General features: G+C 56.6%; 1 protein-coding gene across 2 annotated transcripts in view; it reads left to right on the forward strand.

Annotated features, from left to right (window-relative positions):
- The window catches only part of NOS1 (nitric oxide synthase 1), a 65986-nt gene that overhangs the window by 20104 nt on the left and 28779 nt on the right, over positions 1 to 17103 (forward strand). The window contains exon 2 of one of the 2 annotated variants that reach the window (XM_069030797.1): positions 6861 to 7967. In XM_069030797.1, coding sequence (XP_068886898.1) covers positions 7249 to 7967 — 719 coding nt within the window. In that variant the 5' untranslated portion in view covers positions 6861 to 7248. Of the gene's footprint in view, positions 1 to 6860; positions 7968 to 17103 lie in introns of those variants that run through there. The other variant, XM_069030798.1, reaches the window with a different exon arrangement.

Below are 17103 nucleotides of genomic sequence, written 5' to 3' on the forward strand. Positions count from 1 at the left end.
CAGATTAGCATTTACCTTTCCCGAGTGACGAGGATATTGTTTGATACTTGTTGATACCATAAAATTTTCCCTAAAGATACCCAACCCCGATAACGAGGAGCCGGCTTGGAGAGGCGGCTCCGAGCAGAGCTCAGATGCCTTTGTTCTACTCCCACTGCTCTGGTCGGTCGTATCTGTGCATTCAATCAAATCTATAGATGCAATCTGATCCCTCCAAAAATAAATGTATTGTGTCCTGAAGAGGCCTGGGAGCCACTGTCTGGCTGAGGCTGGATAAATCACGCTCGTTCCAAATGAGCCCTGATGGGCCGTGTGTGATAAGGGACCCTGGGCTGTCACCCTCCGTGGGGTCCGCCTCAGGATGTGGCTGTGGGAAGCCCAGATGTCACCAGGATGGTGGCTCTGGATGTGGAGTGCGGAAAGCTGTGGGTTCTGTGTGTCCCTACGAAAACGGGGGCAATGGTGCCAAGGAAACGCTTTCCGTGGCTTCTCCTCTCCGTGACGATCCCGAAATGCTTAACGAGATCTAGCAATGCCCTTCTAGGGGAGGCTTGTCTTAATCCCATTTTCCAGAGTTTCAGGCTTGTGTTTTCAGACGTGCTGGAAACGTGCAGCTCTTCCCGGCTTTCAAAGGCAGGGGAGCTCAGTGTTTTCCGAGCAGGGATTATCCTTCGTCCCCAAGGGGCAGCAAAGTGGAGCAACACGGCTACATCTGGGACACCTCCCAGCTGGCCCTGGGGTGACAGCCTGCCCCAAATGGCAGCCATGAGGAGCAGGGGCTTGGGCAGCCAGAATCCTCTCCCATGGCACAGGGAAAAGCTGTTTTAGGGTAGGGGCTGGGGCTGCTTCGGCCGAAGGAGCTGTCCCATGGGGAAGGGGAAAAACCCCTGGTGGGGTGAGGATGATGTGGCTGCTGCTGCTTCCGAGGAACGGCCTCTCTCCCACCGGCAGCCCCTTTAGCAAAATCCAGGAGGCAGAAAATTCCACATCGTCTCCCCACCTGAATCCTGCCGGAATTAGAGTCAGAGCCCTTGTAGGACAAGGAACGGGTCCCAGGAGGCCCCTGGAGAACTTCGCCACCGTGGTTGGTACTATGGCAACAAGTGCTAGTGCAAAGCATGGACAGGAACTCGGGGGAACAAATCATCCTCGATTTTCCCCTGGCACATCCCTGAGGATGCCGAGGCAAAGAGGGCGAGAGCTCTGCCTTGGCTGCGTGTGCCGGATCCATCCATGGGGGAATGAGGAATCCCACACCGTCCCACATTGGAGAGGGGTGGTGACCACGCTCAGGAAATCCCAGAGCTGTCTCAGGAGCAGAATTCCACCGGGATCTGGCTGGGGGTTGGGGGCTTGTGCCGTGAGGAGCCCGATCTTCTCCTGAGGGTTTTAACCAGGGACATGAGTCACTCCTTAGAAAACCAGTGGCAATAGGACTTGCTGGAAAATTTAATGCCGTGCAAGAAGGATTTTGGGGTGTCAGCAGCAAAGGAGGGGACGTGAGGAGCTGAAAAGATCCAGGAGTTTATTCCTGGATGGACTCGGAGCCGGGAGCTCCGTCCCTGACTTTATTGATGCTGGCTGGCAGCTCCGGAGCTATTACAGCTCCAGCCAACCTGCTGTGATTTTTAAATTTTCTCTCTCTTTGTTTTTTTCCTAAATGGAGCCCCAATTCCCCTCTCGTGCTGTGATTGGATTGCCAGACCATCCATCAAGTGCCATTTTCCCATTTATTTCCTCCCTACCTATTTTGTCTTCCAGGACAAAGTGGCGGTGTGTTAACACCGCTCCAATTTGTCACACCGGAGTCACTGGTGTAATTCTCAGCCTCTCAGAAAATTGATGGTGGCAGAATCGAGGTTTTACAGATGGGCCAAGCCCTAATAAGAACATCAGTTTGAGATGGGGCGAGCGGCAGAATTGACGCTTTTATCTAAATTCCGTTGGAGCCGCACACCGCAGGAGCCGGGAAAATATTGCAGGAAACAGCAAAAGAGGAATGGCAGGCGTGGTGCAGAAATCTGCTCAGCCCTGAACTCCAAATTACAACAAAACCCCGGTTCTGGCAGCTAAAAAAAAAGGGGATTTTTGTAAACACAGTTGTCTTGGCAACATTAAAATGCATTTCGGGCGGTTCTGCTTGGGTTGTGTCGGATGGGGCGAAGGGGAGCGGGGTGAGGGGGGCTCCAGTAAATCACAGGGAAGTTTTGGGGTGGCTCTGCCTCCTCCAATGCTCCATGGTTAGGAGTGTTCAGGATGCTGGTCCGAATGGGATGGGATAGGATTGGATAAAATAGGGTATTTGTGTTGGAAGGGATCTACAGTGACCATTTCAGCTGCCTGGAAATTCCAGTGGCTGTTGTGCCGGCAGGACTGGGCTTTCCTTGGCTGTTTCACTCTCTGGAGATGGGATGGACACCAAACCATCCCAGGAGCTGGGTAAAGGTGCAGGTCCCGGGGCTTTGGGGCAGCTTTGTCCCCACAATGTGGCCACAAGCAAAGAGCAGTGGTTCCTTTTCCAGTTTGTTTCCCTGATTAGAGGCCGATGAAGCCTCTCGGGGGCTGGCCGTGAATTTATTTCCACCAGAAGCAAGGATTTATTTGATTAACTGCCCTTCCTGCAGGAACAGGAATGGTTTTGGTGGAGACGTGAGGGGGTCTCCAGGGTGGAGGCCTTGGCATTGCATCCCTTTGGCAGCGTCCTTCCGGAGCCTGCTGGTGTCCAGCTCAGGTCAGCGGGCACTGGCACCGGGGCGGTGCGCAGATGGCAAAGTGCCTCGTTCCGGTCACTCCTGGGTGGAAATCAGTTTATTGGGGGCAAAGTCGCAGCCCAGCTGGAATAATGATTCCCAGCCAGACGGGAATGGGAAGAGAGAAGCGGTGCCATCGTTTGGCTTCGAAGGGAAAAGGTGCTCGCCCATCCTGGGTGGATTTTGGGAAGGCTGGGGGGAGGTGGATAATCAGAGAGCGCTGGAGGAATATTGTGGGTTCCCAGGATTAAAAGGCCGTGGACGAGGGGACACCGGGCGGGGATGGAGCACGGAAGTGCTGGCACCTGCGAGCTGCCTGCCAGGGAATCACTGGAATGCTCCATTTTCGGCGGTGCAGCCACACAGGTTTACAGGAACTGTGCATATGTTGCATCCCAGCGCTCCTCGTTCCATCCACCGATGCTCCGTGGGTCGTAAAAATTAAATGGGCATCAATCCATCAGCGCCGGGGTTCTTCCTCGAGTGCTATAAATCCCACGAAAACTAATTAAGGAGGACAATGGTGCCCATTTAAAGCTGGCACGCGGATCCAGGAGCCATTATCACCGGGAAAACAGGGCTCCAAATGGACTCGTGAGGCCGAGGGCAGCCCGGGTGGCTGCGGTGAGGGGCTGGCGTTGGGCACGGCCCAGCCCGGCACAGCCTGGCAGAGCAAGGAGATTGTGTTCAAGCCCCCAGGACTGATTCCTCCTCCGCTTCGCCTTGGAAATCAAATCATCCCATTAACCTTTGTGCCGGAGTTTGTTCTTGGAATGTTGTCTGGCAGCTCAAGGAGCTTCTCGTGGGGTTAGTTTGTCGCTGCCAGAGGGGAGCCTGCTCTGTCCCTCTTCCCCAAAAGCCTCCACAGGAGGGATGTTCCCAGGAATCGGTGTTGGGATCGGGGTTAAAGCTTGCCTGGGGTGCTGCCCCTCTGCAGGGTTTGTTGCTCTCCCGTCGCTTGAGTGGGGTTTGTGCTTTGGAAAGGGCAGGGAAACTGAGGCAGGGGTGGAATGGCACCAGCCCTGGAGGTTTACTCCAGCAGGGTGTCCTGACAGGGAGCTGAGCCCAGCTTTGCCGATGGATTTGCCATCTCCTGGCTGTCCTTTGGGGTGAAGTAAGTGTTCCCACCCCAGTGAAACCCCGTTCAATGGGCTCCTCTCGCTGTTTTAAGGAGTTAGACCTGACATCTCCAGCAGCTTTCAATGTCTGACCCGGCTCTGGGGTCCATAAATCAGAGTCCTCGTGGTGCTGGGTGGGAGATCTGGGAATCTGTGGGCTCCCAGAGCCCAGCACAGCTCAGCCCCCCACAGGGTTGAACTGTCTGTGTTCCATCCAAACGTGTCCCCTCTGGAATCACACCTGGGACATGCTGGGAGCTGGGATGGGAGAGCCCTGACCCTCACTGGGGGAGTCTTCCGAGCGCTCCCAGGTGCCTCCCACCTCCCTGAACTTCTCCCTCTCCCTCCTCTCTCCAGTCTGAGTTTGTGCAAGACTTTCCAGCTGGAAAATAATCTGACTCAACGATCTTAAGATAATTGTCCAACGTAAATGATACCATGATTCTGCGAAAATCCTTATCCAGCTGCTCCCTAAAGGAGCAGGAGGCTGAGGGGCTTAGAGCCCCTGGCTGTCCTCACTCTCCTTGCCTGTCCCTCTCCTTTCTGGCCCTTTTCTGGCCTTCCTGACTCTGAGGAGCAGCAGGGAAAAAGGACAAATCCATGGATGGGTGCTGAGGTAGCACTTAAAATCTGCTTTTTTCTTCTCATCCCTTTTGTAAGGAATGCTGAGGTGTCGGTGGGTTTGGGGATGGGGAACAATGAGCACCTGGAAGTGCCGGTGTTCCCTGGGACTGCAGGAACACACAAATGACAAGCTTTTCCCTGGAAATAGCTGGGAATTATCCTGGTGGGAGAAGAGCAAGGCGCTGAACGCCGGGGTTCCGCAGCTCTTTCCAGCGAGCTGAGTAAGTCCCTCTGTAAGGTCGAGCAGGGCTGAAGGACATCCGTGGTCCTCTCCAGCTGTGCAGCATCTGCCCGTGTGCGCGGCTAGGAACGCCTGGCGGTGACGGGGACCCGTGCCAGGCCGTGCCCACGAGGGCTGTGCCCCCTGGGACGGGCACGATGTGGGCACAGACCTCGCCCAGGGTGAGGAATTCTGCGCTGCGCTGCCGGTGGCGAATCCCGGGCAAAGAGCGGGGCTGGCCCGCCGCAGGAAGCTGGCATCCCATGCTCCCGTGGCGCTCCGGCTGCTTCCAAAGCCACCTTTGTCCCCACCTCGGCGTCGGGCGAGGCGTTGGGAATGAGCTTTGTGTGACTCGGTGCCGAGCCTGCGCGTCAGGGTGGCGGTCACCTTGCGGCGGGGCTGGGGCAGTGGGGTCAGGAAAATCAGACCCTGGCAGGGAGGAGGAGGCTGCTCCTGTGATTCCCAAAGAGCCTGGGAAAGAGGGGAAGACTCGGCTGGGGTCTCTCTGTGCAAGCGGGGTCATGAATGGGAAGGGATGGAGGAATGGGGTGGAAGGAAAGGGACAGAATCTGTCTGGAAGAAGCAAATTCCCGCTTTCCTCCCCAAACCGGGACCCTCCCTATCCTGCCCTGCTGCCCGAGCCCTGGGAGGGGGCACAGCCCATCCCGGGGTCCTGATCCATTGTCATTTGCAGCAAGTACCCTGGCAATTAGGGCGTTAATTAGCTCTTGACGCTGTGACTCGGTGGCATTTAACCCTTTTCAAGCTGCTGCTGCTGCTCTGCGGGGCCGAGTCACAGCAGGGGAAGGGCCACAGGGGTTAAACCCATGGGTTTGGGCTATAGATCTCGAATTGTTTTATTCCTAACTCGCCGGTAAAAAGCCCAGCCTGGGGTCAGCAGCATTCCTCACATGGGGATTAAAGTGCCCAAGCGGCGCTGCTGTCACCGCCCTGCTCCTCAGATCCCCGTTTGTCCCATGCGGGAGCTGGAGGGAGAGCAGGGCTGAAGGTGCAGATGCTGCCCTGAATGCGGGCAGAGAGAAGAGCTTTCCTTGCCATGTCAGTGCCTCCAGCAGACCAAGTTCCCTCTGTTCTCTGCCCAAAACTCAGACTCAAAAAAGAAAAGAAGATGCTGGCTCGATGCAAAGTGTCAGGGCACAGTCCTGGAGAGAGAAACGTTCTCCAGAGCATCTGAGAAACGCGAGGGGAGCGCGGGGAGGGCTCGGGAGCAGAAGTGATGGAAGCCGAGCGTGGCCGGGTAGGAACAAGGGGCCCATCAGGAGTCAATGGGATGTGACTCCCCGAGCCCTGCAGGGCTGTTCACAGCCATGCCCAGCTGCACGGGGCTCTCCCGAGGGCAGGATGAACTCCCTGCGTGTTCTCCTCGCCACGGTTTCCCTCCGCTGAAGCAGTTGGTGTGGGAACTGTTCGGAGCCGGATGGCGGGGCTGGGCCCGGGGGAGTGCGAGCGATGCCTCCTTCTCCCCGTGCCAGGCTGGAAATATGGGGAGAGGAGGAGCTGGGCGGTGATCCCTGCAGCCAGCCTTAAAAGCAGTTGCCTTTGGAAGTGTTTTCCTAACTCAGAAGGAGCTGAGAGGCCTCTTCCGCTCCCTCGTTCTGCTCGTGGCTGCTGCTCCTGCTCCTGAAGCCACCTCGGAGTGACAGCACGTACGGAACAGGTTTCCTCCCGGGCAGGGGTGCCCGTCCCCTGCCTGGTTCTCACCCATCAGCTTGTTGGATGCTCTGGAAAACACATGGAGACGGGGATGCTCAGCAGGCAGAAATCTCCCCCGAGCTCCGCGCGGCTCCACCTGTTCGTGAGCCGCGCAGGATGGGCAGAGCAGGGAGTGTCCGAGCCAGGCTGCCCAGCACTGCCCGCGCCCAGCGGCCCTCGCCGGGGCTCCCCCGCTCCCCCCGCGCCTCCCGGCCCCCGCCGAACAGATGGTGCCGATTTTCGCAGGGGGAGGTGGAGGAAACAAAGCCCGGAGCGCTGCGAGGCTGCAGCCTGGCTCCCAAACGCCGCCCGGGGGGTGGCATCTGTGGGGACGGGGTGCCTGTGGCGTGCCGAGCCCCGCGCTGAGCAGGCACTTGGCACCTGCCCTGCCTCACTTTTCTCCCTCCTTTGTTGTTTTTTCCCCCTCCTTTCCAGATAAAGGAGCCCGCGCACCGTCGGCGGGGATGCCGGTGAAGCGAGCGGGCTGCCTCCCCCTCTCTGCCCAGCGCAGGACCAGCGGCTGACTGGAAGCTGGAATGTTTCCCACTCCACGCGATGCCCAGCCCTGCCTGCCCTGCCCCTAGCCTGGCTTCCCAGGGGTGACATTCCCTGTTTTCTCCTGTTCCGAGAGCAGTGCCACCGAGCATGCCGCAGAAAGCCGCCCTGCAGCCGAAGCCCAGGGGAGCTTTCCAGTGAGTCCAGCTCCTTAAAAGCCAGAGCTGCCCCTTCCCACCCCAGCGTTGGGAAGCGCCTCTGACAGCGAATTCCCCTGCGCCCAGCGGGTGTTGAGGTCCTGGGGTGCAGGCTGGAGGAGGGGGCTGCCATGGAAGAGAATGTGCTCAGCGTGCAGCAGATCCAGCCCAACGTCATCTCGGTGAGGCTCTTCAAGCGCAAGGTGGGCGGCCTCGGCTTCCTGGTGAAGGAGCGCGTCAGCAAACCGCCCGTCATCATCTCTGACCTGATCCGGGGAGGGGCTGCCGAGCAGAGTGGCCTCATCCAGGCTGGGGACATCATTTTAGCCGTCAATGGCAGGCCCCTGGTGGACATGAGCTATGAGACGGCGCTGGAGATCCTGAGAAGCATCGCCTCCGAGACCTACGTGGTCCTCATCCTGCGCGGCCCCGAGGGCTTCACCACTCACCTGGAGACCACTTTCACGGGTGACGGGACGCCCAAAACCATCCGTGTCACCAGACCCCTGTGCCCGGCTCCGAAGGCGGTTGACTTGTCCAACCCAAGCATCCCCAGCAAAGAGCAGCCCCTGCCAGCAGCCATGGGCTCCCTGTGGAGCAGGGAAACGGGGAAGGAGGTGGAGCCCATGGTCCACGTTAACGGCGTCGTTCCCGGCAGCAAAGGGCCGGACGCCGGCAAGGGCAAGGACGGGGCTTGTGGTCACTCCTGTCTCAACGGTGGCGTGGAAGACAATGAGCTGCTCAAAGAAATCGAGCCCGTCCTGGACCTGCTGAAGAGCAGCAGTAAGGACAGCGATGGAGATGCGCCCTCCAAGGTAGAGACACGGGATATAGAAGTCCAGGTGGACTGGTAGGTCCCTAAATACATTTTTTACCTTTGGTGAAACGTGCTGGTTTTGGCTCCCCGAGGTGCCGGTGAGCGCCTCTCCCCAGCTGGGAGCTGCCTGGCACAGCGGGGTGGAGATGGAGAGGCAGGGATGCAGAAAAGGGGGAAGTGGTCGATGAGGGGAAGATGAATGAAAAATTGGGAGAAGGTTGTGGAAGAAAGGTGTAAGCACGGGAAATTGGGGAGAGCGGGAATAAGATCTCATGGAAAGCTGAGCTGTGGGATGTGGCGGATCGCGGGCTGGGCTGGGATAAATTTCTGCTCCGTGTTCTCAATCCCAATTGTTTCAAGTTGAGGCAAAATCCCGTGCCTCAGTTTCCCCACCTGCCAAATTAGGTCCATGATATTCCTGTCCTGGTGGTCCTGCTTTAGAGCTCTCCTGTAGAAATCCACCTGGATGAACTGCGGGAGAGGAGGCAGGAAGGTTGGACTGGCAGGGCATGGTGCTTCCCAGGAGAAATGAGCTTCCAAACCTTTTGGGAGAGGAGAGGAGAGGAGAGGAGAGGAGAGGAGAGGAGAGGAGAGGAGAGGAGAGGAGAGGAGAGGAGAGGAGAGGAGAGGAGAGGAGAGGAGAGGAGAGGAGAGGAGAGGAGAGGAGAGGAGAGGAGAGGAGAGGAGAGGAGAGGAGAGGAGAGGAGAGGAGAGGAGAGGAGAGGAGAGGAGAGGAGAGGAGAGGAGAGGAGAGGAGAGGAGAGGAGAGGAGAGGAGAGGAGAGGAGAGGAGAGGAGAGGAGAGGAGAGGAGAGGAGAGGAGAGGAGAGGAGAGGAGAGGAGAGGAGAGGAGAGGAGAGGAGAGGAGAGGAGAGGAGAGGAGAGGAGAGGAGAGGAGAGGAGAGGAGAGGAGAGGAGAGGAGAGGAGAGGAGAGGAGAGGAGAGGAGAGGAGAGGAGAGGAGAGGAGAGGAGAGGAGAGGAGAGGAGAACCCCGGTCCAGCTCCATCTGAAGCCAAGCCAGGGCAAGGGCAGCGGGACCAGCCTGGTGGGAAGGGGGGAAATGCTTTTCACGGAGAGCTGGGAAGGGCCAATCCCTGTTGAAACGCCAGGATGGATCTGCCTCTGCTCCTCCTAGAGCCAGATCGCTTTTTCAGCACTTGTGAGCACGGGTGGGGACGTGGACAACGCTTGTCCCCCGCCCTCTTGAAGAGGGGGAAGTGGGACAGCTCCCGATTTTCCCCAGCCTTTCCCTGAGCAGCCCCCGGGGCCCTTCCTGCTTTACAAAGCTGTTGTTCGTAGCTGGGTTTTTTGCGGTACCAGCTCCCTCTGCTCCTGGCCGTTCATTAGCACCCATAGGTTGCCTTTTCCTGTTGCTTTCCCCCGAGTCCCCAAACACGTTTTAGCGGCGTCAAGTGCTGCAGCAGGTTGTGGCCGCCCTCGCTTATCGACCGGGCTGGAAAAGCCCCGAGGGTTTGCTGGAGCTGGAGATCCGTGGCTCAGCCACGGAAAGGTCTGTAATTTCGAGTTCTCTGCAATTCCAAGTTCTCTTGCTGCAGACGCTTCTTAGGAGAAGGGAAAAAAAACCAAAAAACCCGTGTTCATTTTTCTTGATCAGAAACAAGAGGGAGAGCCACAGCGGGGTCCCCCCCGTGGGCTCCCAGCCACGGCTGAGCTCCCGCTCACTCTCATCCCAATCCCACCCCCACCCCCTGCGTTTCCCGCCTTCCTTGGTTTATTTTCAGTTGTTTTCACGTCGTTCCTGCTCTCCAAATTATTCCTGTTTCCCGTGGAGGACACGGTACCTCAAAGCTCATTAGGGTGCTCGCACTGAGTCAGAGGGAAAAAATATCTGCTGTACTCGGTCTGGTGTCTGGGAGTCCTTCCTGCCATCCCCCCCCTACAGGTACCTTCCAGGTCTTGTTGGCTTGGAAATTGTTGGGATTTGGAAATCTGCTGTGCAATGGGAGGGGATTTAACCCCCCGAGCTCAGCACACTCTCCAAAAACCTGTCTGGACTGTGCATCCTTTAATCCAGCACCAACCCATCCTGGGAGAGCCTGGCTTAAGAACTTAGACCTTGACAGGGTCATGATTGGATACAAAATGTGCAGGGGGGGCTTAAAAATCCCCTCTGGTTTAGCTCAGGGACCAGCAAAGGCCCTGGAGGACACAATCCCAAACACTGGGACTTCGGGCAGGGAGCAGCCTCGCCCTACAAACCCTGCTCCCCATCCCACCCCTGCAGGGTCTCCGAGGAAATTCTGCTCCAGGCATGGGGAGGGATGAAAAACGTGGTTTTACCTGGAGGAGCCTTTTCTCTTCAGGGATGAAACAGAAATGCTTTGATTTCACTCAAACTGAAGGACCTTGAAGAAGCAAAGTGAGGACTTCACTGAAATCTCAATCTCTTCTCTTTTTTTCACTATCCTAGCAAAAAAAAAAAAAAAAAAAATCTTTGTAATCTTTATACCTTGGGGTTGAAAATCCACTTTTCGGTAAAATTCTCCTGCTTGATGAAAAGCTGCAGCCTGGATCCTGAGGGAGAGGACCCAGGCTGGAGCAGAGATGTGGGAAAGGAGATTTACTGTGGGGAGAAGCCGTCAGGAGCTGCTGTGCGGGGCAAAGGGCATTTCTGAGGGATTGGGCTGCGGGTGATTCATCTGCTCGCCTCGGGCTCACGCAGAGCCGGGGCATCCTGAAGGTCTCCTGCACTCTCAAGTTTTCTTGGATGGCAGGAGAAGTGCAGAAAGGTCAGGGAATAACGGGGAGTGGATAGCTGGGGAGAGCATTGGTCGGTGCCAAGGAAATGCCAAAAAAACCCCAGCAAGCCCTATCAGATGGATATCAGATGGTTTAGGCTGGGACTTCTCCCGGCAGGAACAGCACAGGAATTGAGCTCTACCTACACCCAGGAGGGTGCAAAACCTCGCTCAAGGTTGGGCTGGACACCTCCAGCCTGGACCATTTGGCTGTGGATCCAGCTGGAGATGCTGGGTTTGGGATGAATGCTGGTTTGTTTCCTCTTTGCCTGGTGCTGACCTTCCCAGCCCGTGGCTCTTTGGCAGAGCCGATCCGGCTCCCGGAGCTGTGGCAGCGTTCCCAGGGAAGGGCGCAAGGCTGAGGTTGTTCACAGGGAGCCAGAAACTTTTCACTCACAATGGGCTTTGGCAAAACCAATTCCAGCTACACCTGGTGCTTTGGGCTTCCAGCTCCTCTCCCCAGTGCCACTTCTGGGGAAAACTGGAAGGGAGCCTACAAGAAAGATGGGGAGGGACTTCTTATGGGAGCATGGAGGGACAGGACACAGGGAATGGCTTCCCAGTGCCAGAGAGCAGGGCTGGATGGGATATTGGGAAGGAATTGTTCCCTGGGAGGGTGGGCAGGCCCTGGCACAGGGTGCCCAGAGCAGCTGGGGCTGCCCCTGGATCCCTGGCAGTGCCCAAGGCCAGGCTGGACATGGGGGCTTGGAGCAGCCTGGGACAGTGGGAGGTGTCCTTGCCCATGGCAGGGGGTGGAACAAGTTCATCTTTAAGGTCCCTTCCAATCCATCCTGTGCTTGATTGATTGATTGACTGATTCTAAGTTTGCTGTGGGGACACAATCGCTTCCTCTCCACGCCCTGCACCCATGGTCTGCATTCCCCAAGGGAATTCTCCTTGCTGCCTTTTCCTGCCACCCTGTGCCCTCGGTGCGTGCCCACGGCACGGCTGCGACCGCGGCTGCTCCTCGGCTCAGGCCATCGGCAGTCGGAAAAGGGAGTGTGGACGTGGGGCCCAAGGTATGATGAGAGCTGGCATTTCTGCCACGAGGCTCACCGTGGGCTAGGAAGCAAAAATAGAGTTTGATTCACTCCCTGCCAGCCAACCCAGGTCTGTTTTTCCCTCGGAGCTCTGGGGAGATTGTCAGGTCCCATCTTCCCTCCTTCCTCCCCCCCTCCCCACCAAGTTGCCAGGATTTATTTTCCTTCCCAGGCCTCTTCCATAACATGAGCAGCATGATGGAAACATGGCAGTTTCAGTCCAAACAGCAGCCCCGAGAGGAGAAGAGTGCTGGGAGCAGGAATTCAGTTCAGGAAAGGTTTCGAGGTTTCAGGCTCCATCTTGCCTTGGAACAAACCCCATCATTTCTCTCCCTCCCACCTTCCTCGGCACCGCCAAAATCTCTTTGTGTCGCTCAAAACATTTCATTTGCATTTCTGATCTCTCGTCACTCTTCTGCGCTTGGACACAAAACTTTAAAACCTCGGGAAGGAAAAGGTTCCCTGGGATTAGCACGTTTGTGCCATTCTGGAAATGGATGCAGGGAGCTCTGGCAGGGAATAACCTTCCCCTTCTCCCTCGGCTGAGGCTTCTTCCTCATCACCCTGACTCCGTCACTCTGACCCAGAGAAGCATTTTGTGCCTGCAAACCTCGTATTCCACCTTAATATATCCCACATTCCCCCCAAATATATCCCATATTCTCCCGAAATAAATCCCATATTCCTCCCCAAATAAATCCCATATTCCACCCAAATATATCCCATATTCCACCCAAATAAATCCCATATTCTCCCCAAATAAATCTCATATTCCACCTTAATATATCCCATATTCCCCCAAATATATCCCATATTTCCCCAAAATATATCCCACATTCCCCCCAAATATATCCCATATTCCACCCAAATAAATCCCATATTCCACCCAAAATATATCCCATGTTCCCCCAAATATATCCCATATTCCACCCAAATATATCCCATATTCCACCCAAATATATCCCATATTCCACCCAAATAAATCCCATATTCCCCCCAAATATATCCCATATTCCCCCCAAATATATCCCATATTCCACCCAAATAAATCCCATACTCCACCCAAATAAATCCCATATTCCACCCAAATAAATCCCATATTCCCCCCAAATACATCAGACCAGTCCCCAAATCACCCTTCACCCGCTCAGCCCTCCCTGCTGCTCCTGCATCCCGTGGGATGGGACAGCCCTTCTCCTTGTGTGTGATCCCACAGCCCCGGGGTGATCCCGCAGGAGATCCCAGTGTGACTCCCAGGGTGCTTTCCCTCCGGAGAGGCTGGAATCCCCCAGGAGCCCATCGGGAATGTTTGGGAAGGGACAGGAGCGGCGGTCACCGCTCGATGCTGGCGCAATTCTGAGCCGTGCTGGTGGGATTTGGGAATGCTTGGATCTGTCCCCAGGCTGGATCTGTCAGTGCTCCCTCATTTTTCCAGCCTCATTTTTCACAGACTCCCCGAGGCTCATTAGGCCCTGATCCCAGCACTGGGCACATCCCAGCCATGTCCTGACTTTCTGAGGCCACAGGATCTTCTCCAGATCATTCCACAGGTTCTTCCTGAGGATTTTGTCCTCCTCCTTCTGCGCTGTCCCACATCCCCTCTCCCATTTCCCCTGGCTTGGATCGCCCTGCAGTTCCCACCCTGGGCACCCCGTCCCTGCTGCCTCTCCAGGGAGTGCATCCCAGCGTTTGGAGTTATTCCTTCTTCCAAACTCCCGCTTCCTTCCCGAGCCCTGCTCCATCCCCTGCGCCCTGCAAATCGCTTCTCCTGCCCCATCCCTCTCCCTCTGCTGGTGTCCAGACCTTGCTTAACCCTCCAGCGCGTTTTCCAACTGCCCCAGGAAGGGAATTTTCCCTTCTGAGGATGCCATACCCTGAGGAATGGGGTTTCCCATGGGGCAAAAAAAGGTGAGGCCAGAGCCGATTATCCCGGCCCCAAGCACTGGAAGGAGGAGCGCTGCAAGCGCAGCCATTCCCGAGGAAAAATCAGGGAATGGGGCAGGAAGAAGGAATTTCTCTCCTGAGGTGTGAGCTTCCCATGCAGCCCCAAGCTCAGGATTTTCAGGAGAAGGGCCGGGAAGGAAGGAGCCCATCCCTGGGCACAGCGCAGGGTGATGTCACCAGAGCGTCACCGGAGGTGTGGGCACTGCCATCCTTATCACCCATCCCAGCTGGGATGGCAGCAGCCAGGGCTATCTCTGCTCCCTGCCTGGGAAATCAGAGAGATCCTTGTGCCCAGGAAATCCAAAGGATCCGGGTGACAAACTGACAAACTTCCCTTTTGCTCTTTTTAAAAAATTCTTTATTTTTTTTTATTTTTTTCCCCCTTTAATTTCTTTTCGGAAAAGCTTTGGAGAAATTTCTGAAAGGGCTGTCTCAGCAACTTCCCTTCTGCTCCATCACTCGGAGCACTGCAACATCATCAAATTAGTCAAAAGAAAACAGTGGTGCCTCTCATTTCTCCAAACAGCCAGATGCTCTTTCCAAGGGGAGCAGCATCCCAGGCTCTGCCCGGCACTGGAGGGGGAGGGCAGGATTCCTCTTTCCTTTTTAAAGCATCCAGTTTGGCTTTCAGAACAGAAAAAAACCCCCTCAGACTGGGGTTTGGATCTCTCTGGATCCAAGAGATCTGGCTAAGAGGATTTAATGGATCTGGGAGTGGTCAGAGAGGGATACCCAGATCCTGGATGTGGCTTTTGGGAGAGTTCAGCCACTCATCATCAGAGCTGCTTCCAGTTCCTCAAAGACATTGAAGTGGGGATATTAAAAATCTCATGGAATGGTTTGGGATGGAAAAGACCTTAAAGCCCATCCCATTCCACCCCTGCCGTGGGCAGGGACACCTTCCACTATCCCAGGGTGCTCCAAGCCCCTTCCAGCCTGGCCAGGATTTCTCCAAAGAAGAGGAGCCAGCTCCTCTCTCCCTGGGAAGCTCCCAGGGCAGATCCAACCGGGGCTCCCTCGGGGGAGCTGTGCCCTCCCCAGCGCCCACCGGAACGGCCCTTTGGGTTCTGCTGCGGATAAAACCCTTTTGGAAACCCTGTCCAGGGTCTGAGCTCGGACACGGCGTGGTGGCTGTCCCCTCAGCTTCCTCGAGTGTGAGTGACACGTGCCAGGTCACCCTGTGCCTCGGGGGGCTCGGAGCAGCCGCGTCAGGAGAGGAAAACAACTCATCCCAAAAAACGCCTGTCGCTGTCCCAGCTCGCAAACAAGGCCCTCACAAGCAAGGGGCAGGAAATATTTGTAAAATGAAGCAATTGATGGGTTTTATTTTTACTCCCCCATCTGTGCTGGGGCTGGGGTGAGGCTCTGGCTGCTCTCAATGGGCTTTTCTCTCCCTGCCTCTCTCCGAAAGGACAGAGCCGGATCCTTCCGGGCAGCCTCATCCGGGGGAGGTCTGCGCTGGCTCGGGGCAGCCCCTGGCCAGGCACAGCAGCAGAACCCCCCTCGGCCCCCAGGTCACTCTGATGGCTTTGTCACAGCCACGCTTGGCTGTGCTTTTCCAGCAGAGCTTTTTCCAGCTTTCCCAGCAGGGTCAGCCCCTCACTGCCGTGCTCACACAGCTGGAAATCCATCAGGAACAGCAGCACGAATCCCGCTCCTGCCACACCTGCAGACACGCGAGGGGACGTGGAGCATCCAGGTAATTCCCACCTGGATGTCCCAGTCCCTCGGGATGGGGCACCTCTCTGTCAGGTGGTGCTCGAGGCCAGGGAAGGGGAGTAATCCCTGCTCCAGCAGAACTTGTAAATCCCAACCCACCCAGAGTAGCACCCAACTTAATTCAACATCTGGGATTTCTCCAGCTGCCAACATTTACGGCTTTGCCGCCGTGCACACAATGAGATCCCACATTCCAGCCCCTCCAGCTGCTGCTGCCGATGGATGGATCCCTATCCCAGCTTCCCTCGTGCTGGCAGTGGCCCTGCAGACACCTCTCTGGGAGCAGCAGGTCGTGCATCCTTCTGGAGCTGCCTGTGGGATCTCTGGCTGATCCCAAGCTTCTCCTGTGTGCGCAGAGGCAAAGCCCCTGCCCGTGGAGAGGCCTCGTGGTTCTCCACTCCCCTCTGCTAAGCCCCAGGTTCCGGGAGAGCCAAAGGATTTCTCCCTCATGGATTTAGCGCTTCTGTCTGGATTTTGGGCCCCTTGTGAGGAGCAGCAGCTGGGGCTCGTCAGCCGCTGGAGGTGACTCGGTGCGCTCAGTGTCCCTGTGCTGACCTGGCCCCGCGTCCGCCGGCACGGTGGGGATCAGGGCAGGAGGGCAGGGATGTGCAGCCGTGGAAATGAGAGTTCTCCGGGAGATTTAACAGCTGGGCCTTGCTCGGAGGGGACAGCCAGACCGGCTGTGTTTTCATCCTGCTAATTCTCCTCCGCCTGGCTGCTGGGGATTACTGGGATGGAGGGACTGGGCAAGAGAGCCTGGGCTTGCCCTTTGGATTGGGCACAGAGGGGTTGCGTGGCTCCTGGCTGTCCCCGGGATCCGTGTGGATTCTGGGGTCTCTGTGGATCACCACCACCGCAGCTGAGATTGGGATCTGCTGCCTTGGGCCGCGGTGCTGCGGGTGGGGTTTCTTGTGTTTTATCTGATTGAAACCCTTTCACGTCCTCCCAGGAGCCAGGTCATCGAGGAGCAGCTTTCCTGGCCTGGACGGCACAGAAATCCCAGGGAAAACGGCCCCAAGGCACCTGTGCCTCCTCCCTTGCACCAAGGTGGCCACTTTCCAGTGTTTGGAAGGTGGCCAGAGCCCAGGGAAATATTTTGGCAGCTGAGCATGGCTCTGTAAAAGCAGAAAATGACAGAAAACTCAAAGCACAGGGAGATGCTCTTTAAATGAAGTCTTTTCCTTAAGCCAAAGGGCTTCAAGGACTGTGAAACTGAATTTATTTGTATTTATTTGTCTCCCTGAAATGGAACCAGGAGCATCCTGCTGGCGAGATCCATGCCCTGGGTGCAAGCATCCCGCTTTGGTGAGCGCCCAAACCCTGCCACCATTCATGAGAAGCCTCCTGATGGAATCCAGAGGCATCTGGAAAGGCTTTTAAGGGCTGACAGCAGGAGCAAAGCAATTCCAGAGGGCATTTTTTCAGTGCCTGTGCCCATCCTAGCATCCCGTGCCCCTGCTCAGCCCAGCCCAGGGAGCCCCTTCCCTCCGTGGCCTCTGTGGTGCCAGGTCCTGCCTCGCCTGAATGCCACGTCCCTAAGCCCCGCTTGTTTTCTCTCCTTGGCGAGGGCTCACGTGGCAGAGGTTTTGCAGCAGCTGCTCAGGTGGTGTTTCAGAGCCTCTCCCACACCCTGAGACGTGCATGGCGCAGTGAGTTACACCTGAGTTACACCTGAGTTACACCCGAGTTACACCCGGGTTACTCCGG

This window comes from Aphelocoma coerulescens, chromosome 15, assembly GCF_041296385.1.
Source record: "Aphelocoma coerulescens isolate FSJ_1873_10779 chromosome 15, UR_Acoe_1.0, whole genome shotgun sequence".
Lineage (NCBI taxonomy): Eukaryota > Metazoa > Chordata > Aves > Passeriformes > Corvidae > Aphelocoma > Aphelocoma coerulescens.